At 32.4% G+C, this 22550-nt stretch overlaps 2 protein-coding genes across 2 annotated transcripts; one reads left to right on the top strand and one right to left on the bottom strand.

Moving 5' to 3' along the window:
- The first annotated feature begins 7300 nt into the window (after positions 1-7300).
- LOC128283472 (uncharacterized) lies at positions 7301-9730 on the top strand. The gene is made up of 3 exons (XM_053020888.1): positions 7301-7746; positions 8418-8441; positions 9219-9730. Exons 1-3 carry the CDS (start codon positions 7554-7556, stop codon positions 9563-9565), a joined length of 564 nt encoding a protein of 187 aa, XP_052876848.1. The 5' UTR covers positions 7301-7553; the 3' UTR covers positions 9566-9730.
- A 347-nt stretch (positions 9731-10077) lies between these two features.
- LOC108473483 (fatty acid hydroperoxide lyase, chloroplastic) lies at positions 10078-20662 on the bottom strand. Its single transcript, NM_001330036.1, is given in 2 exon segments — positions 10078-11112; positions 20159-20662. Coding segments are annotated over 2 exon segments (1539 nt in total).
- Positions 20663-22550: the final 1888 nt, after the last annotated feature.

The following is a 22550-nucleotide window of genomic DNA, read 5'->3' as shown; positions in this document are numbered from 1 at the left end:
TTATCGTGCTTTCAATATCTTTCTTCAATACGAAGATGATTTGCCAAAACCTTAAGAGATATTTCATCTTTGTTATGTTTTAGACTTCTTTTAAAGTCTTTCTAAGACGGAGGAAGTTTGTCTATTATGGAGGATACAACAATCATTTCATCCATTTTCATATCATATTGCTTAAATTGATTCAGCATTTTTTCAATATAATGAAATTGTTCCATAATAGAACGAACATCAACTATTTGATAACTATTGAAATAATTGACAAGAAATTTCTTACTTGTATCATCTTTGGTCATGTATCTTGTCTTTAATTTGTCTTATAATTCCTTAGCGGTGACCTCATTTTGGTAAGTGTGGAGCAAACCATTCAATATATGGCCTATGCACATGTAATCAGCATTGTCCCATTTTTGCTTTTCTTAGGTTGCAGCAACAAATTCGTTTTCATTCTCTTCCGATCATGGTTGTCGAAACCATTTTTAAAATTGAAAAACAGGAGTCGTCTTGAAAATAAAAATGGAGTCGCCACCGATCTTTTTTCGAGGTGTAATCGGATCACCTTGCGATTGATTATTTTAATAAAACATTTTGATTTATTAAAACAATGATTTTGGGTCTAAGAAATTTGAAAAAAAAAAGGTTTGGGAGTCGGTTACGCACGAGGAAGGATTAACACCCTCATAACGCTCAAAATTGGTACCTAATTGATTAATTAATGTCTTAATGTCGAATGTTTGAAAAAATTTTAGAATACTATTCTTTTATTTTAAAAAAAAAACACTTGAATAAATTAAATTGAATGCTAAGACCCTCCTATCTCGAAGAAATAAAATGTCACACCCAGTGAGTTAAGATACAACATTTCAAACCCTCGAAATTAAGCTTGTCTTTTAATTTTCAAAACTCATGCATTTAAGTTTAAAAAGGATATTCGGTTATTTGGGTCATATGAAAAATCGGAACCCAGTAAGTTATGACACAATCTCTCAAAAATTCAAATACAGAATATTGCCTTTGTGATATCTAGAATTAGGGCCTATCGGGACCACAAATCCGAGATAGAAATAATTATTTTATGATTATTTTGAGGTCTATGATATGATTGCATGATTGTGTGAAAATTTTGTGAAGAAATTCTATGCATAAAGTGCTTAATTTGAAGTTAGGGACTAAATTGAATAAGTTACAAAACTTGCATTCTAGAAGTTTCTAGTATGAAATTGCCTTGAAATATTAATTAGGAGGTCTTAAATAGCAATTTGACCAATTTCTAAGTTTATGGACAAAAATTGGACATGAATGGAATTTTTGAAAGTTTAGTAAGGAAGGGCATTTTGGTCATTTGGATATTAAATGAAATAAAATGGGAAAAATAACACAAAAATGATCATCTTCTCCATAACTTTCTGCCAAATTTTGCTCTCCACCATAGCTAGGGTTTCAACACTTTTAAGCCTTGATTGTAAGTGATTTCTATGCCCGTTTTTAATGTTCTTTACATTTTTGAAATCCTCGTAGCTCGGTTTACCTATTTCTACCAATATTATGAGCTAGGGTTTATATTTAAAATTTTACCCATGGATGATATGTATGAATTTTGATGTTTTATGGTAGAATATGAAGTTTGAGATTGTGTTAAACAACTTTTACTAAGTGATTTTTCGTAAAAACGAGTAAAATGACATAATCGGTAAAAATACCTAATATTCATAAGTACATGTTAGAGTGTGAATTTGAGGTTGCTATAGAATGGAAAAATGATCAACATGTCATAAAACATAAGAAAATAGGATGAGGTTTAATTTACGAGCCTTGGGGCAAAAGTGTAAATATGTGAAAGTTTAGGGGCAAAATGGTAATTTTTTCAAATTATGTATTAGGGGCTGTTTTGATGAATGTGTGTATTAAATAACTTAATTTGGTATTATAGATCAAGAGAAAAGAGATTCGAGTCGAGATCGGGGGAAAAATAAAGTTTACGAGGAATAGGCTCGACTATTCTCATTTTGTATCGAGGTAAGTTCATATGTAAATATTGTAATATAATCGTTATTTTAAATAATTTAATGCTATTTATACAATATTATGATTGTTATCATGCAATTCTATGCTTTGTGGTCATTGTTGGACAACATGCAAAAATTTTGTGAATTATGTGAAAAATGTGAAAGACTACCGAAGTATCGTCATTGGTATTCCAAGGAGAATGGTAAAGGAGTACGAACGAGGAAAGTCCCGTTGAACCTTAGGAATAGATTAGGATATTTGGGCATCCGAGCTCGTTGAGTTGAGTCTGAGTTCACTTATGGATGCGAACATCCGAACTCGTTGAGTTGAGTCTGAGTTCACTTATGGATGCGAACGTTTGAACTCGTTGAGTTGAGTACGAGTTCATGAGATGTAACTAGGCGGCCAAGCTCGTTGAGTTGAGTCCGAGTTCACTTATGGATGCGAATGCCCGAGCTCGTTGAGTTGAGTCCGAGTTCGCTTATAGGCGGGTTACATGGTAGCTTGGCTACATATATGGCATTTATGTGCAAACTTTCCATGTATCCGAGTTATATTCCGATGGGTTCAACGGGTAAAATTCTAGTGAAATGGAAGAATACTCAAGATGCAAGTGACGTATTGGTAAGTGTTGTGGAATGGGCACTTTGGACGGTATGTACTTAACCCTCGAGTTGAGACTTGATCGACAACAATAATGTAGTAAGACGATGAATGATGAATAGAAATGTGATATATGTTTTGGTGATATTATGCTAATGTTAGTTGGTATAATTGCTTTGTTAAGTTATTTGTTATTTGCATGTGAACTTACTAAGCATTTATGCTTACTCCCTCCCTTCCGTTCCTTGTATTTTTGACAAGCCGGTTTGGAGATCAGGACGGTCAGAGGCACGCTCACACTATCAACGGACCATCTCGGTATGGTGGCTTGCATATTTTGGGAATATGGCATGTATAGCATTATAATCCTTTTGTGTATATAATCTTATGATATAGCTCATGGATGGCATGGAAATGTTTGAGAATGATTAGCTATTGGAGTGGCTAATCAAGACTATATTTGATAACACGTATGCTTTATGTGCTAACTAACCTATGAAAATCCATAAAATGGTGAAATTGGTTATAAAACAGAATCACACAGCAGCAGTGACGTGAGTTTGAAAAAACACTAAAAATAGTAGAAATAGAATTGGATGATGAATAAAATATGGAATTGAATCTTAATGAATCTATTTTCATGTGGAAGAAACAAAATAAGTAAAAGAGTTTTATTTTATGAGATATTTACATTTTGGTGAAACAGGGTCAGAGCGATTTCTGGATCCCCTGTTCTGACTTTAGAAATTCACCATAAATTGTGTAAAAATAATTATAACTCACACTTTATATGTATAGATTCCTTATTGAGTTTATTTTTAATTGAAACAAGCGGCATAGTCATTGGATCTCTTTACAGGAAGAAATTTGATTCGTAGTGCACAGGGGTTAGAGTAGCCAAACCCTGAAACATAGGAGACTTTAACTAATAAACTGTACTAATTTACCCAACCAAAAATTCTAGAAAAAAATTAGTATGTAGATATATGAGTCTAGTTTTAGGAAAAATTTACAGAATTAGGTTTAGAGTTTCGTAACTCGAGATATGATTTTTTTAGCGACTATGACGCAGATGGACAGTTTACTACGAGAATTGTTTGAACTTGTTTAAATGCTAAAATAAGTTTAGTAATGTCTCATGCTCGACTCCGGCGACGGTCTCAGTAAGGGGGCGTTACAGCCTTTATTTTTAGAAATCCTTACCTCGGAAAAACAAAGTGTCATATCCAATAAGTTAGGACACAACATCTCGAATTCCCGAGAATAAGCTTTTATTTGAAACTTATTTGTTTTGATTTAAGAAAGGGTACTCGATTACTTAGATTCGATAAGAAAAATTGGAACCCAGTAAGTTAGGGCACAATCTTCTCGAGGATGCCAAATACCGAGTATTGCCTTATTTTGAAAACTTTGGAATAAAAGGATTTTAAATTTTAAACGATATTAAAACACGACCTTTTAAGCAAATAAAATGCGATGAAATAATAATGTACAACGCTAAATAATAATTCATAAACAAAATGCTATAATAACGAATCACAGATAACAAATAAATACAAAAAAGAATTACAATACACATAATAGCAATAATCACGTAACATGTTATCCCAATATCCATATTGATATAAAAATGAAATAAGTAGTAAGAAAATCTAGAATAAAATATGAAACAATTCTAAGCAAATAATTCATAAAAAGAATTTAAAATAGATATTATAAAAGCCATCTAAAGTATATGAAATATTTTTTAAAAAAAACTAGTATCCATTCAAGATAAAATAATATATAAAACTTTTCGAAGTAATATACAAAATAATATAATTCTAAAATGCTATACATGAAATGAAAAACTTATTATAAATATATATATATATATAGAATAATAGCAGTAATAATATTGCAAAAATAATTAATATGATAATAAAACAAATATAGTAAGTAAAAAAAAGAAAGTATTATAATAATAATAATAATAATAATAATAATAATAATAATAATAATGACAAAGATATAAAGAAATAATAATAAAATAATGATAACCATAAAAGTAAATATAATTACAGTATAAAAAATAATAATAATAGTGGTAATAATATTAATAAAAAGAATATAAAAAATGAATGTAATAGTAATATATAATAATTATGAAATAGTACTAATAATAAAAAATTAGAAGATAATAAAATAATAATAATTAATTAATTTAAAAATAAAATAGCAAAAAATAACAAAAAAAGATTAAATCGAACTTAAAATAGAGTTTTAGGGCTAATCCGTAATAAAAATAAGGTTAAAGGACCAATTTGCATGCACGAATAACAAGGAGGGACCAAAAGGGTAATAATCCCTTCTCCTCCAAAACGCACAGCATTAGAGAGGACCAAAATGCAATCGAAATAAATCATAGGGCCAAATAAAAAATAACGAAAGTTTTAATTACAAAGCTATAAAAAGCGGAAGGGCTAAATGCGCAATTATCCCTTCCAATTAAAAACATGCGGATCCTAGGTTGGAGCGGGTCGGGTCAGACGGGTCAAGGGCAAAGCGAAAAATTAGTATCCATTCAAGATAAAATAATATGTAAAACTTTTAGAAGTAATATACAAAATAATATAATTCTAAAATGCTATACATGAAATGAAAAACTTATTATAAATATATATATATATAGAATAATAGCAGTAATAATATTGCAAAAATAATTAATATGATAATAAAACAAATATAGTAAGTAAAAAAAGAAAGTATTATAATAATAATAATAATAATAATAATAATAATAATAATAATAATAATGACAAAGATATAAAGAAATAATAATAAAAATAATGATAACCATAAAAGTAAATATAATTATAGTATAAAAAATAATAATAATAGTGGAAATAATATTAATAAAAGAATATAAAAATGAATGTAATAGTAATATATAATAATTATGAAATAGTACTAATAATAAAAATTAGAAGATAATAAAATAATAATAATTAATTAATTTTAAAATAAAATAGCAAAAATAACGAAAAAGATTAAATCGAACTTAAAATAGAGTTTTAGGGCTAATCCAAATAAAAATAAGGTTAAAGGACCAATTTGCATGCACGAATAACAAGGAGGGACCAAAAGGGTAATAATCCCTTCTCCTCCAAAACGCACAGCATTAGAGAGGACCAAAATGCAATCGAAATAAATCATAGGGCCAAATAAAAATAACGAAAGTTTTAATTACAAAGCTATAAAAGCGGAAGGGCTAAATGCAATTAGCCCTTCCAATTAAAAAAGACGGATCCTAGGTTGGAGCGGTCGCGTCGACGCAGTCAAGGGCAAAGCGAAAAACTAGTATCCATTCAAGATAAAATAATATATAAAACTGTTTAGAAGTAATATACAAAATAATATAATTTTAAAATGCTATACATGAAATGAAAACTTATTATAAATATATATATATATATATATAGAATAATAGCAGTAATAATATTGCAAAAATAATTAATATGATAATAAGACAAATATAGTAAGTAAAAAAAGAAAGTATTATAATAATAATAATAATAATAATAATAATAATAATAATGACAAAGATATAAAGAAATAATAATAAAATAATGATAACCATAAAAGTAAATATAATTATAGTATAAAAAATAATAATAATAGTAGAAATAATATTAATAAAAGAATATAAAAATGAATGTAATAGTAATATATAATAATTATGAAATAGTACTAATAATAAAAATTAGAAGATAATAAAATAATAATAATTAATTAATTTAAAAATAAAATAGAAAAAATAACGAAAAAAAGATTAAATCGAACTTAAAATAGAGTTTTAGGGCTAATCTGAAATAAAAATAAGGTTAAAGGACCAATTTGCATGCACGAATAACAAGGAGGGACCAAAAGGGTAATAATCCCTTCTCCTCCAAAATGCACAGCATTAGAGGACCAAAATGCAATTGAAATAAATCATAGAGCCAAATTAAAAATAACGAAAGTTTTAATTACAAAGCTATAAAAAGCGGAAGGGCTAAATGCGCAATTAGCCCTTCCAATTAAAAAGACGCGGATCCTAGGTTGGAGCGGGTCGCGTCAGACGGGTCAAGGGCAAAGCGACGTTGTTTTAGGCATTTGAGGCCAGTCCAAAACAATGTCGTTTTGGGGGGCCTAAATAAGGCCAAAATCTTTAAAAAAAAACACTTGCAACCTTCTTTCAAAAAAAAAACTCCCTTCCCCCCTTTATTCTCTCTGCAAGCCTAAAGGTTCAGCCAGGCTCCGTTCACCGACCACCGCCGCAACTGTACCCTTAGGCTAAATAAATTAACTATTATCATTTGTGTCAATATTCAAATTTTAAAATTCAAAAAGTATAAGAACTTGGAATGATTTCAATTGGAGAATATAGACTAAATCTACAACTGTACGCATAGTACAAGACTAATAATTAAAGTTAACCAAATGGAATTAACTATTACCATTTGATTTAGGATTAAAATTCAAAATTTTAAAAGTATAGAGACTAAAATTGACAAGTTCAAAAAGTAGATAGACTAAAATTGATGAAATTAAAGTATACAGACTAAATTTATAGTTTTATAAAGTAGAAGGACTAATAGCAGAATTTACCTAAAGTAATTTGCTAATTGTAATTGTTTTAAATTTTGGTTTGCTAAAGTTGGTATGTGGCCCAAAGTTTGACATTGTCGACAATAGATTTTTTGTTCCAATAACAGTTTCCTACTTCCTTCCCCTTCCCCTTCGCATTCCCACTCCTACACACTCATGTCGATGAAAGATTGACAAACCCACCCGCAAATTTTCGACTGTCGAAGAACCGTTGAATAAAAACAAAATGCATGGTTAGAATTTGACATTTTGCCGACTACTGCATCAAATTGCTTCAGTCTCGATTTGGTTTCCAGTTAGACTCTAAGATAGAAGAGATGGCAGTGAACCAGACGGCGGCGTTGAAGGTGGGGTTGTGTCTATTGGGACTCTGTTTATTCGGCTACATAGTGGGTCCTCCTCTGTATTGGCATTTCATGGAAGGATTAGTAGCCGTTAGCCACACTTCCAACACTTGCCCATCTTGCCTTTGCGATTGCTCTTCTCAGCCTCTTCTCACAATCCCTGAAGGTATTCCCAGATCTGTCTCGATCTCATCTCCTCCTTTCTTGTTTCCATTTCATATATATTGGATTTGATCAGTTTCACAAACCTCAAAATCATGTTGTAGTAGTAAACTGTAATTTGAAATGAGTGCTTTATGCGCTTCCTGCCCAATTTATTTACACTTGGAGAGTGGAGATCCTATGATTTCCCCTCTTTTTTTTGTTCATCGAATTTTCAATTAGTTACTGCCTAATTTTAATTTACAATAGATGAGTTTTGGAATATTATGATAACCCATTATTCTTTTGTTAATTCTAGGAAGCTTTTATTCTTCGTGCGAATTTTTTCCAAGGCATAATATTTTCACTTAGAATTTTTATCAATGTTGTTTCTGTTGTCAATTAATAGAACTCCATATCCTTGGCTATGGGGTTTTACTTGGTAGTTATGCAGCTAATTATTGAAAGTTGAAACTCATGCCTGTTTTATGAATGCTGTTGTTAGCCTTTCTTTCTATTATGTTAATTTGTTACTTTGTATTAGCATTCTCTATGCTACTTGCCCTGCAAAGTTCCAAGTTTCCATTTTTATTAAAGATGGCAATCGGGTATTTGGAAATGTTAATTATCTGCTCTTTGGCAATTTTGCCCAGCAAAATTAAGCTAATTTTATGGTTCTATCTTTAATTAATGCAGGACTGAGCAATGCTTCCTTTACAGGTCAGTTTCCTGTTTCTTTGTCATGGATGGATGTGTTTATTGGAATATTGGACTAACTTAATACAAAGAAATTTTACATTTGTTTTTCTATGCCTTTTAGATCACCTCTAATTTTAGCATGACCGACCCTCTCTGTTGAGTTTTTTTCACCATTGTTGTTGCTATCGCTTTCATTTAGGTGTCAACTTTATTTTAACAGATGTTATGCCTTATATGATGCAATATGAGAAATATATTTAATAGTTTTTCTTATCCTTCTGTTTTTGTGCCGTTATACTCTCTAATCACATGATTTCCCTAAACCACCCCCGTCAATAATGATTGATTGCTGATGTAACAATATTTGATTGCTAATCACATGATTTTCACTTTTGTTTTCTCTTCAATAATGATTGATTGCTAATGTAACAATTTTTTTTTTACCTAGACGCTGTCTAACAATTGCATAACCGAGCCATGTTTTTAAGATTGATTGCAAATGACTGATATTGTGAAATAACACTTACATAAGATAAAGTAGTAACTCTGGCTTTGGTATGCAGGATAAACTGCTTTGGTTGGGATTGCTTGATAATTAATGTTGTGGTATTTTTTTATCCGAGAGTAATTTGGATGTGAATGTAACATTAAATGTAATAACCCTCTATATTGCATTAACAAAAACCACTGCCTTCATTTAGCAAATGATTTCATTTCAGGGTGATATTGGTGATTTTGAGTTTTATTTATGTTTTGATATGGCTGGTTCCTTGAAGGTTGAATGTGAATATTTTGCAGATTGTGCAAAGCATGATCCAGTGGTAAATGAGGATACAGAAAATCACTTTGCAGAACTTTTGACAGAAGAACTGAAGCTAAGAGAAGCCGAAGCTTTGGAAAATCAGCAACGTGCAGACATGGCATTACTCGAGGCTAAGAAGTTAGCATCACAGTATCAAAAGGAAGCAGACAAATGCAATTCGGGTATGGAGACCTGCGAAGAAGCAAGGGAGAAAGCTGAAGAAGCACAGTCGGCTCAAATGAAATTGACAGCAATGTGGGAAATAAGAGCTCGTCAGAAAGGGTGGAGAGAAAAGGTCGCCAAATCTAATGCGCAGACACAAGGTAACCTCCAGTTTGTCTAAACCATCCACCATGGATAGGAAGAAAATTAGTAGAAAACGTATTTCTTTCCTTCTTTTCTTTTCCACATTCGCTCGATGCTCTCGCAACATGTTCTGTCGATTACGGACATGAAGCGAATTTTATAGTCATCATGAATTTCGAGTTAATATTATAGGCGGTCTAATTTAACATTGTAGTAAACATTATATTTGATAATCTTGGATACGATATATAAGAAAAACGATTAAAATACAGCATGATATGAACATCTAAATGTGTCAAAGGGATATACTGATTACCATATCTAGTAAAATATGATTTATTTCTAACATAAACTAATTCACTCCAAAACTACTCTTTATCATAATTTCTCATCAATAACTCATGCTTCATTCTATCAATTTTTTTCTTTATGGATTTCACTAGAGTTGATGATGCAAATTAATCATTATTCATTCCAATATATTTGAAAAAAGGAACATTTGTTCAGAGAAAATATAGTATATATTTTCTGCTCCTATCAAATTTATCATCAATTTGCCTTCTCAACAGCTGTTATTTTACTAGAATCCCCACTGATTGAATCATACCTTTGAAACATGCGAGTTACAATTAATGAAGCTGACATTGTCACAAAATCCTTTGCTGCACATTGCTTGTTAGACTCAGTCGGTGATCCGGTCTGCGGCCCATTCGACCAGAACAAGTAATTCAGTAATTCTTTCCCTTTCCCCACGAACCGGTCCGGTTTAAAACTCTCTGGTTCATCAAAAACATTACTGTCCCTCATGGCCATAGGCTGATACCCACAAAGCAACTCACCTTTTTTTATGTCGAAAGCCGAGTCATGAGAAGCGAGTTGAAAATCCTTCCTAGCTCGTGCGTACTGAAGTTGAACTGGTGGGTTCATACGCAATGTCTCATAAACAACTGAGTTCACCAGCTCCATGCCTTTCAACGAGTCAAAACTCAAACCAGATGAGGACGACCCACATATTTGTTTCACTTCGTCACTTAACCTAGCTTGTAATCCAGTTTTATCACTGGCTATGGTGCCGATCAATGTGGGTAAAAAGAGGGAGAAACCACCAAAGGCATTAAACCCAAGAGTGAATATCAAGTTGTTGATGGAGTCGGATGCGGAAAGACCGAACTCCTGTTCACCGCGCTGAACTACTTCTTTACCGTGCTGCTCAATGAACCTATAGAGCTTTTGGTAGCCCCCACTTACGAGGGCGGAAGGGTAAGTGTAGGAGTGAAGAAATATCTCAACCAGGGGCTGAAAAGCTAGGACAGGGACGGTGGGGAGGAGTTGAAGGCCGAGCCATAAGTTGATGGTCAAGGGACCAGAATTGGCAACGGCGGGGTCGAGGGCAGGGTCAGCTCCGAGGAGGGACTTGCAGAGGAAGTAGAAGAGGAAGGTTTGGAGGTGTGAGAAGAAGGATGAGGTGCCGTTGGTGGAGATTTCGGATTCAACGGTGTCAAAGAATTTGTCGAGGTTGGCTTGGAGTTCGGCCACCCACACCTTGGAGCTCCGCTTCAGGATGTCTAGGGAAAAGTTCTTCAGCTGTTGAATTCAAACACCAGATATTGCAATCTCAGTAACATGCAAAGTTGATCTAATGTCTAACCTTGCCTTGCCGATGTATTTTTAGATATATGAAAAGTTCTCTTGTGCTTTCTTTTTAAATATATATTTTTAATATTTTATTGTATTTGTAAATTCTGAATCTTATTTGTAAGATTTAAAAACTCTACTAATAATAGGGTAAACTACACCTATTGTCATTTTTATTTATATCATATTACATTTTAATCATCTATATTTAAAATGACAAGTTTTAGTCACTTACATTATCGTGTTATAATATTTTAGTCATTGAGCCGTTAATTATTGTTAAGGGTTTAACGGTAAGTTGACGTGACACATTAAATCATCATTTCAAACAAAAATTTTAGGTTAAATTATATAATTGGTCCTTATATTTTTTTCGTTTTAAGCAATTTAATTTTTTCTTTTATGTTCTTTAACTTTTTTTTCCACTCTCTTCAGTTTTTCCCTCTATTTTCCTATTTTCTCTATTTCTTTTAACGTATCAAGAAGTCAAATTAGCAGAAAAGAAAGAAACAGGAAGTCGAAGGCCATTATTGCCTATAACCAAAATTCATAAACCCATACCATCTGCTAATTATCAAAATCCTCCACCACCACTCATCATCTTCATTTTATCCACTAACACATTCACTATTACCATGACCTCCTTTCAAAAACATATCAAAAAATTCCCAACTTTTAGACTACCCAATATCAAATCTCCATCATCGGCCATTAGATAGGCTCTATTCTTTTTGTATGTGTTCCTCCTCACCAATACCTCATTCCTAACTGTTAGGATCGACAAGAAAGTTGCCGAAGTACCTTAAACCCCTTGACTTGAATCTAACCCCTCTTTTTCTCCATTTCTCTCTCTTTTTACACTCTTTTTCTTTGTTACAAGTCTAATCTTTGACTTTGTGATTTTTGGGGCTTATTAATTGTTGTTTACTTGGATTCTTAATTGATTTGAATGTGGGTTTATTTGGTGAAGATTAATTGTATAATTTAACCTAAATTTTTTGTTTAAAATGATTATTTAACGTGCCATGTCAGCTTATTGTTACACTGTTAATGACAAATAATGGCTTAGTGATTAAAATGTTACAACACGATAAGGCAAGTGACTAAAACATAATATTTCAAATATAAATAATTAAAATATAAGCTGAGGTAGACAAAAGTGACAACCTTCAATCATACTTTATTTTTCAATCTTTTCTATTCCAAATGGTCACAGCATAAATAAATAACCTTTTATATAATGATTTACCTTTTTCCCTTGGTTTTAAATTTTAAGTGATTAATTTTTTAAAATTTTAATAAAAATTAATTATTATAAATATTAAATTAAATAATCAATTAGATTCAACTAATTTGAATAAAATCTGAAGTCACAAATTTGAAATTTAATTTTGAGGGGACAATTGTACTAAATTATCTAAAAAGGTTAATTTCATGGAATATGTTCTTGGTTTAACATTTAAAATCAAATTCTTTTTAAATGGGTCTCCGTAAATTTGTATAATTTCATTTTTAAGGTTTCCTTTCTTTCAAAAATAAAGGAGTACATATTTAGGCAATTAAAAAGAAGTAGCATGTATATGTGTTTAAACTTTAGAAAAGTTCAACTGTGATATGATAATTGAGTTTAAAATAATGATTGATTGCTATTCATGCACCGTTTACAGTCAGATAGAGAGTTTTAGCTCTTTTCTTTTAATCCATAATGTATAATAAGATTAAGTTATAAATAAAAATCTAAAATTTATTTTAGACTTCCATTTTCATTTAATTTAACATATGGATACCTATATATGTAGAGAATTATCGAAATCCCCACACATTTACCTAAAATTTAGCATAAATACATCATTATCAATTTCCTTCCGAATTAAAAAACATATATGGAGAGAAAATTTAGGTTAAATAAAATTGTCTGTAAAAACACTCTTTGAATTATGTCTGATATCTCTCAACCGTTGATCGTGAGGGAGATGGAGAAGGAACCAATGAGAATCGTAACACAAAGAAGGTCAAATTCTAAGAAATAGGTGATGACCTTGGGGAAAATATGGTGGTTGATTTTGTCCCGGTGTTCAGAACCTCTTGGAAGGACAAGTTATTGGAAGGGAGAGCTGTTGGTTCTTCTACTTCTCCTATGACTTTGGAAGGTTGTACTGATGAGGAGTTTGATTTTGAAGATGTTGATATCTCAAGATCTATTGTCAATGGAATCCTGACCATTGATTTCTCTGAACAAATTCAAAAGCTACTGGTCAAGGACATGGACTCGATAGTTGTGGTTAAATTGCTGGGGCACAACATAGGGTACGGAGTCCTTTTGAATCATATTTCTAGTCTCTGGAAACATTCCCAACCATTCCACCTCATGGATGTAGATAATGGATACTATCTAGTAAGATTTCAAAATAAAAAAGACTATGAAATGGTTTTGACACAGGGTCCATGGGTTGTGTTCAGTCATTACCTTACCGTTCTGCTATTGTCGATGGATTTTAATCCTTTAAAACCCTTCCCAAGCATGGTTCTGGCCTGGATCCATTTTCTTGGGTTATCGATGTTCCTGTACAAGTGGTAAGTTTTAGAAGAAATCAAAATTTTGGTTGGAAAAATAGCTAAACTTGACATAAAAATCGACAATGGAGCAAGGGGTAGATTCGTTAGAATGGCAATTTTTGTGGACTTAGAGAAACCGTTCACCTCTCAAATTTTGGTTAATGGGAAAGTTCAAAGAGTTGAGTTTGAAGCTTTACCAACTGTTTGCTTCACCTGTAGTCGTTATGGTTATTTGAAAGGCCATTGTCCTTCTACCTTAATAGATCAAAATATAGAAGTTAATAAAGGAAGGATCTCCGATTCGTTGGACAAGGAATCCAATTCGACGGTAATAGGGAAATCATTTGGGCCATGAATGATCGTTGAACGAAAATATAGGCGAAATGAGGTTGGCACTCGATCTCAGAAGGCAAAAATTATAGTTACGAGATTGGAAGAGTCTAGATTTGAAGCCTTGAATTCACTAGAGGTAATTTCTGTTAAAAAGGGGAAGGTGAATCTACTACTTTGGGGGCTAAGTTCCAGTAAAGAGCTTTTATAAACAATTTAAAGGGTAAAAGAAAAGGGCCGGGAATTGGGTCATCAGATGGAGAAATGAAAGATAGTAAAGATATGGGCTAATCACCTATAATGAAGATCAACGAACTGAGGGGCAATTTTCCATTTGAGAATGATGGGCTTGGGACTAGAAATGTTGGTGAGGGCTTAGATAAATTGGTTGGGCATGTGGGAGGTTGTGAGTAGGCCAATGCAGCTGGAGATTCAAAATAGTTTAGATGCTCCTTTTCAAAAGTATGTTGGATAGGCCTAGGGTCATTCGACTGAGAGGAACCAGCAGGTATTAATATTCTTAAAAATGTTTCTCTTACTATTCCATTTGATAATTCCTCTATGCACATTAATCCTACTTTTGAAAACCCTATAGAGACAGTGGTGGACTTGAATGTATAATTCCTAGACCCTAATAGGCAGTCAGCAGTTACATTTAAAGAAAAATTTGACCTAAATTCCTTAAGGAATAAGGTCAAAGATGGGGTGTTGTCTTGTGAAAAATCTCATTGCTAATGCCAAAAAGGTTATTTCTGATGGTAAATGAGTGAAAGGCTGTCTTGGCAAAATCATTAACATATCAATTAAAGCCGTGGAGGACACTTTAAAATTACTGGTAGTTATTGTTTTCCACTCATTAAAGCTATGAATTCTATGGAAAAAATTCTCAGCACTCAAATGGAGCTAGTAAAGGAAAATACGGATGTTCTTAATGTCAATGCTGATTCACTGGATGCCTCCTAATGGTTGGTTCTTTTCTACCCTTTTAATATTTTTTTTATGAATTTTACGATTTTTTGTTGGAATTGTCAGGATTGTGCAAGCTTGAAGTTTCTTCATGTTTTCATGAATATAATAGGGAACACAAATTAAATTTGATTGGCCTTTTAAAAACAAGGGTCAATGATAAATAAACTGACTCGATCATTGCAAAACTTGAATTCTAGTATTTGCATTAGGTAGAGGCTATCGAATATTTAGGTGGTATTTAGATTGGCTGGAGGGACTTGGTGTCTGTTGAGGTCCTCAAAAATCATCCTCAGTTCATTCTAGTTAAAATTGTTGGCAACATGTTCAAATGACCATTTTATGACATCTTCATTTATAGTAGTCATGATAGTCAGAAACGAAGATTTCTTCGGGGAGTTTTGCAAGGACTTGTTCCATTTGATGGGTCTTCATGGTTGGCAATTAAGGATTTTAATGCCATTTTGTCTCCTTCCAAAAAAGAAAGGGGTGAAGCATGGGGAAAATGTGTCTACTATTTGGGGATTTCATAGATTTGTCTAAATTGCATGATTTGGGTTTCAATGGACCGCAATTTACTTGGCAGGGAGGTGGGGTTGATGAGAGATTGGATAGGATTATCTATAATGATTATTGGATTTTTGCTTTTTCGAACTCCATTGTGACGTACTTACCCCGTATTAAGTCTAATCATAGGCCATTGTGTTTATCTTTGAGGCCTAAACGTCACATTTCAAGGGGACGTCCTCTTAGCTTTGTAGCAAGTTGGATTGAGCACCCAGCTTTCTCAGATTTTGTTAAAAAAAAATGGGAGGACCTAGAAAACATGATTTTGGTGTACTCAGAATTTATAGAGCATGTCAAAATATGGAACAAGAAGGTGTATGGGTATATTATTTCTTCTAAGAGGTATTTAACTAGGAAACTAAATAATATTCAAGATGCATTGGAAAAAAAGAATCAACCTACCTTAGCCATGTCGACATTGAAGTTAGAGAGGAACTTGAAAGTGTTTTACATAATGATGAGATCATTTGGCACCACAAGGCTAGGTGTGACTGGTTGTTACTTGGTGATCGTAATACTAATTTTTTCACAGGCATACTTTGAGAAGTAGGAAATAAAACATAATTTCTGCACCGAAGAATGAGTTGGGAGAGTGGATTTGGATGAAGAATAATTGAAAATTGAGACGGTTAATTTTTAAACGAGGTTGTATGGGGACCAACCAGGTTTAATGAGTGGTTTGCCTCCAAATGCATTCTCATGCTTTAGTGATAGAGATTTGGATATTTTCAACAAGAAAATTTTAGATAAGGAAATTAAACCTACTCCTTTTGACATGGCCCCGTTGAAGGCCCCAATGAGTAATGGTTATCATGCCCTATTATATCAAAGCCACTAGGATCATGTAGGTGTCTCTATCAATAAGTGGATTAAAGGGATTTTCTATGGGGGAGTATTGATTCGGATTTGAATAACTCGCTTATCATGCTTATCCCTAAGGTTCATAATCCAAAAACTTTCTCTAACTTTTGGTCAATCTGTAAACCGGTTCAAAATGGTATTCCCAAAATCAGTGCTCCTGAACAAATTGGGTTTGTAGCAGGCAAAAACATTACCAACAATACCATTATCTCCCAAGAGGTTATTCACTCTATACGAAGCAATCAGAAGCATAGGAAACGGATGACGATTAAAATTGATCTGGAGAAGACATATAATCGTGTGCGATGAAAATTCATTGATATCTCCCTTCAGGCCACATGTATTCCTAACTTTCTCCAAATGTTATTATGTCTACTATTTCTAGTTCCATTATGCAGGTTTTATGGAATGGAGTTCCAACATGAAAATTTCGACCATGTAGAGGTGTTTGCCAAGGGTGTCTGTTGTCTCATTACTTGTTTATCCTATTTATAGAAAGGTTGGGTTATAATATTCGCTTAACCATTGATCTTGGTAGTTGGACTTCCATTTGCCTTGCTTGTACAGGTCTACCGTTGTCCCATATCTTTTTTGTAGATGATTTGATTATTTTTTGACATTCGGAAAAGTCCCAAGCCAGGGTTATTAAGAATATTTTTTATCAGTTTTGTGGTTATTCGGGTCACCAAATTAACATGCAAAAAACTAATTTTTTTTTTCCAAATGGGTTGATGGTAGCCTTAGGAGACGTCTAAGTAGAAGCTTCAGATTCCAAGAAGTAAGTAACTTGGGCTTTTATCTTAGTGATCCTCTTTTTCATGAGAATGTCTCTAACAACATTATGAGATTTGTTGTGAAAATGGTTTGTAATAAATTGTCTAGCTAGGATATCAAACAGCTCTCTTTAGCTGGGAGGGTGACCTTGGCTCAGTCGATTTTGCTCTCAATCCCAAAGTTACTTTATGCAAACTATGCTAATTCCTAAAGGCTTTTGTGATGAGATTGAGCGCATAGTCTAACAATTTATATGGGGCTCCTATAATGGGGGTAAAAAGATGGAATTAGTTAGTTGGGACTCGATGTGTCAACCTAAATCAAATGAGGTTTGGGTTGTGATATTTGAAAGAGCATAACTTTTCTTTATGATGAAGATCAGTTTTAATATCGTCTGAAACTCTAAGGCTTTTTGGGTTAGGGTCCTACGATTGAAGTATGGGGTTCAAAAAGGTTTACCTGAGACTTTTTCAAGAGGAAATTGTTCTTTTTTTATGGAGATCTCTCTCTAAGGTTTGTCCCTTCTTACACAAAAATTTAATATGGTCTATTAAAGATGGGAATTGTACTAACTGTTGACGATATCCTTGGATCCTAAATTATGAACCATTGTTTAAACAGGTACCTTCCATTGCTAATCTTAATATGGACTACCCTCTTAGAGGCATGGTCATTGAAGATGGTTCATAAATTTGGAGCTATTTCGTCTTTGGGTTTCTGAAGAGGTCATTACTAGGATCATAGGTGTCCCACCACCTCATCCATCTTGTAGACTTAATAAAATTATCTGACAATGCACAACGAATGGTTTATTTTCTCTCAAAAGTGCCTTTGGTAAGTTACAATAAGGTGTTTTGAACTTAAAATATTCGATTTGGCAACTTTCATAGAAGTTTCAAGGACCTTAACGTATTAGATTCTTTATCTGGCTTGCCCTTAAACAACGCTTGCTTACGAATGCGGAAAGGGTAAAGAGAGGAGTTGGTGATGATAGTACGTGTGGTCTTTGTGGTCAGGATTTCAAAGAGGTTTTACATGTATTGAGTGGCTATCCCACGGCTAGAGAAATTTGGAACAAATTCATTCCAAAAGAAAGGTTATCTAGCTCTTACTCCGGAACATTATTCAAATAAATGTCAGGTAATCTTCAAAATAATTAGTATCCCACTTTGGATGGGGTTTTTTGGCCGTGTCTATTTGGAATTATTTCTTGGCGCATTTGGAAAAACCATAATATGTTTATGTTTCAAGGCATCTCTTGGAGCATTGATGAAATTCTCAAAGTTTCCTTTAGTTGGGCTAGACAGTATGCTTTAATTTCAAAGCTTCTTCCTCACAAAAAGTTCAACTCTAGTGGTAGTTCTCTATTTTCTTATAACTGGGTGTGCTTGAACATAGATAGTTCGGTTCGAGTCGAGGAGGGTTTTGCTGTGACTGGTGGTTTAGTGAGGGATCATAACAAAGGATGGATTTTTTATTTTGGTAGATATTTAAGAAATTGCACAGTTTCAGAGTGTAAGCTATAGGGCATATTAGATGGTCTGAAGCTTATTTCTTATCATTGTTTGAAAGAAGTCTTAATTCAAACAGATTGCCTTGAAGCTGTTAATGTCATTCAGAAGGGCTCTATCGGAGATTCCAATTCTGCCTTGATCAGAAAAATTCATCAGCTCTTGGGAAATTTTAAACATTGAAAGATTCAACATATTCCTAAGAAAGAAAATATTTTTACAGACAATCTTGTTAAGATGATGCAAGACAGAAGAATTAGGTTAAAATTATTTGAAGATTCTCCATAGAAAAAACTAGTTTAACTTAGTTTTATTGTTATCTTTTCAAAAAAAAAAAAACATACATTACCTTTCTTAGTATTTGTTTATCTTTGCTAAATTCATTATTTTTATCCCAATACTAGCAATGATTGCTTGCTGCTGTTCCGGTCTTTCTCTGTATTCCAAACCGTGTTTTTTTTTTAAAGAAATTTACAAAGGAATAAAATAAAAAAATTAATTAAGGTTAAAATATGCTGTTACTCCTCTATTTTGACAATATTTAAAAATTAACATTTTTTATTTAAAGATCTTAATCTAGTCATTAAGATTGTAAATATTTTCTATTAAAATTGTCAACTTAAAATTTTGATTAAATTATCCTTATATAATATGGTATATAATTGACAGGAAATAAACATATTAAATTAACAAATTTTAATAAAACCTATAAGAGAATAATAATTATTGGACTAAATTTTTAAATTGAAAGAGTAAAAGATTGAAATTTTAAGTAAAAATAACAAATCTCAAATTTTATACAAGAGATTAACAGCATATTTTAACCAATCAATTAATAATAGTTTTCATGTTATTAATGAATTAAATCAACGTGTTTTGTTGGAAGTATTATTTCAGTTTTCCTGCCTTGTGTATTTCTCTTTGAGCTTTATTTCTCTCTGAATTTTCCTAAGATCCAAACAGGATAAAGAGACTCCATCTTGATCTAGTGTTTTAATTTGTATGTAGAAGAAAGTAAAGGACTGGACAAGCCATAAATATGTGGTCCCCTAACAGCAACCACTCCTTTGGTCCACCTGCAGTGGGGGCGTCCTAAAAACAGCCTAAGCTTTTTATTGTTTTTCATCGCAAGAAATTTTTTCTTCTTTTACAAAATCGGTACGGAAAAAACACTTTCAAAGGGAAAATGATTCATAGTTTCGAAGAATCATCCCTTCTCCTTTCTTTAATTATTATTAAATAAATATATTTATCAGAGTCAAAACCTGATCTTCAAATATTTAAAAAACTCTCTGCTTACTTGTGATTTTTTTCCCTTTTATATAAAAAAATGAAAAAGAAAAAACCCAGAATCATGGAAGAAACTGTTGAATCAGGTAGAGTTTTTCAGTGAATATTGAAGGGAAAAAAAATGAGAAAAGCAAGCGTACCTGGGCATGTTTAGGCTCAGAGGTATCGAGATAAGCACAAACCCTAGTATTTCCAGTGTAGCCGACGCTAGGCATGAAATCCCCTACCAGAACATCTTTTTTCTCCACGATTTCCATGTCGAAAAGATGAGCGAATGATTTGCAGTCAACAATGGCGATGACGTTGGGGTTCACCCGCAGGAAGAAAGGGAAACTTGGGGGAACATTGGTACGGAAAACCGTGCTCTTGTGCTTCTCCATTCTCGACCGGAAGAAGGTGTCTGGTCCTTGGAACCAGAAGTAGTCTAGACGGTCGGATATCGGTCCTACCAAAGGCCACCCGTAGGATCCTGGTATTGTACGGAGTGGGAGGCTGCTTGCTTGCCTTGATGAAGATGGTGATGATGGTGTTGAGAGTGACTGAGTTGCCAACGGCGAAGAAGAAGATGATGGTGTTGACGATGACGATGACGGTGGCATATTCATCATTCTGCTCATCATCATGGTTGCTGTTGCCATGGCCATGGAGCAGTAGCTAGGGTGTTTACACTGTCTCTTTTATTCTCCACAATTCTGCCTTTACAGGATTAGCTTACCTTGTAAGTAGGGAAATGACTAAATTTGGATGGGATACATCATGAGCTACTCGGAAACTTTGGAAAATTAAGTAAGAAGGTTTTGTTTGGATAATGGGAAAAAAGAGGGAGAAAAATATCAGAGGTTATAATGACATGGTGTTTATAATGAGATTTCTTGGATTTATATACACTATTCAACCTCTTGTATTAATTGCATAGATTCGTTTTACACCCATACTTTACCAGTGAATGCTTTTATGTTGCAAGTCCCTCACATTTTTATTTTTAAGAATTTATTATTCTTACTTTTTAATTTTAAAATTTAAACTTAATTATTAACACAATAAAATTCTCTTATTAAATTTATTAACACTATATTTTAATATAAAAATACTCACTTATTAATTATATAATATAAAAATGACATTATAATGAATTTAAATTTAACAAAAGAATTTTATTAGTGTTAATAATTAAACTTATATTTTAAATTTAAAAATCAAAAGGGCTAATTTCATAAAATTAAAAATAAAAGACTAGATTTCAAATATATAAAAATTATATGTACTTTTTGGTCCTTTGATTTTAATCAAGAAAATGTATCTCCTTAAAAAAAGAAAAAGAAAAAAAATGGTGAATTATTCCAAAGAGTGCAATGTAGAATCTGTCTGTAAGTTGTAAACCAAGAACAAGGGTAGGAGATAGATAGGAACGTAGTCATAATAGCATATCAACATCAATAAATCTAACTGTGAAACGTAATAAGGAGAATGGGTATGGCTCCTAGATTTGCCTAACCATGTACCTGTGGGAAGGAGAGAAAAATGAAAAAGAAAAAGAAGGTTTAAATAAAAAATTGGTGATCGAATTTGTCTATTTTTTTTCAAATTGATATTTATGGTTTTTTTTTCTGTCAATTAGATCTGTGAGCCTAACATCGTTAAGTTCAAGACAGGTGGTAGAATAAGATTGTCACACGTGATATAAAAGACGTCATGATAATATCATAATCTAAAAATTAAAAAATAAATAAATATTTTTAAAAATATTTCAATTTTCCCTCCTTTTCTGTTGTTTCCTTTTTCTTTTGTTCTTTGTATTTTTTCTTCTTCTTCACCATACAACGTAATCCCATTTTGATTTTGTATTTTAATTTCTTTTTCATTATTTTTCCTTTCCTCTTAACAATTTTAACTCCAAATCTAAAATTGCACCAAAATACAGAGTATTCAAAACATGGGTTAATTTAGTCATTTTCTTGTAATTTTTATGTTTTTGGAATCCTAGGAGCTCAAGCTAATTGAACTATGTCGTATTTTATGATACTGTTAAAGTTTGAGGATGTTACTATTGTTGAATATTTAATTTTTTTAAGGACCAATTTGATAGATTTTAAGTTCAGTATTGAAAAAAAGACTAAATTGTAAAGTCAATTGATGATTTTGTGCAAAAGGGACTAAATTGCACAAATTTTAAAATTTGGGGTAGAAATGAGAAATAGGAAGTTAAATTAGGCCTAGAGTGAAATCGGTATAAACATTGGTGATTAAATTTGAAAGTTATGTTAGTCTTGATTTTAAGGACTAAATTGAATAAAATGTAAAACTTGTATAAAATAGCAATTGATTGTGAAAATGGTTGTGTATTGATAATTTTATATGTTTATGCTAATCTGTAGCTAACGTTGACTCGGATTCCTCGAAAAAGAAAGGAAAAGACAAAATCGTTGACGAATAGCTCGGAGTTTACGGTTTGTATTTTTATAACCCGAATCTTTTCAAGTGTTGCATTCATGAACTGCACTACATGGTAATAACATAAGGTAAGTTGGAAAT

The sequence above is a fragment of the Gossypium arboreum genome, chromosome 11 (assembly GCF_025698485.1).
Source record: "Gossypium arboreum isolate Shixiya-1 chromosome 11, ASM2569848v2, whole genome shotgun sequence".
NCBI classification, from domain to species: Eukaryota; Viridiplantae; Streptophyta; class Magnoliopsida; order Malvales; family Malvaceae; genus Gossypium; species Gossypium arboreum.
This window is presented reverse-complemented; position numbering and strand designations above follow the sequence as displayed.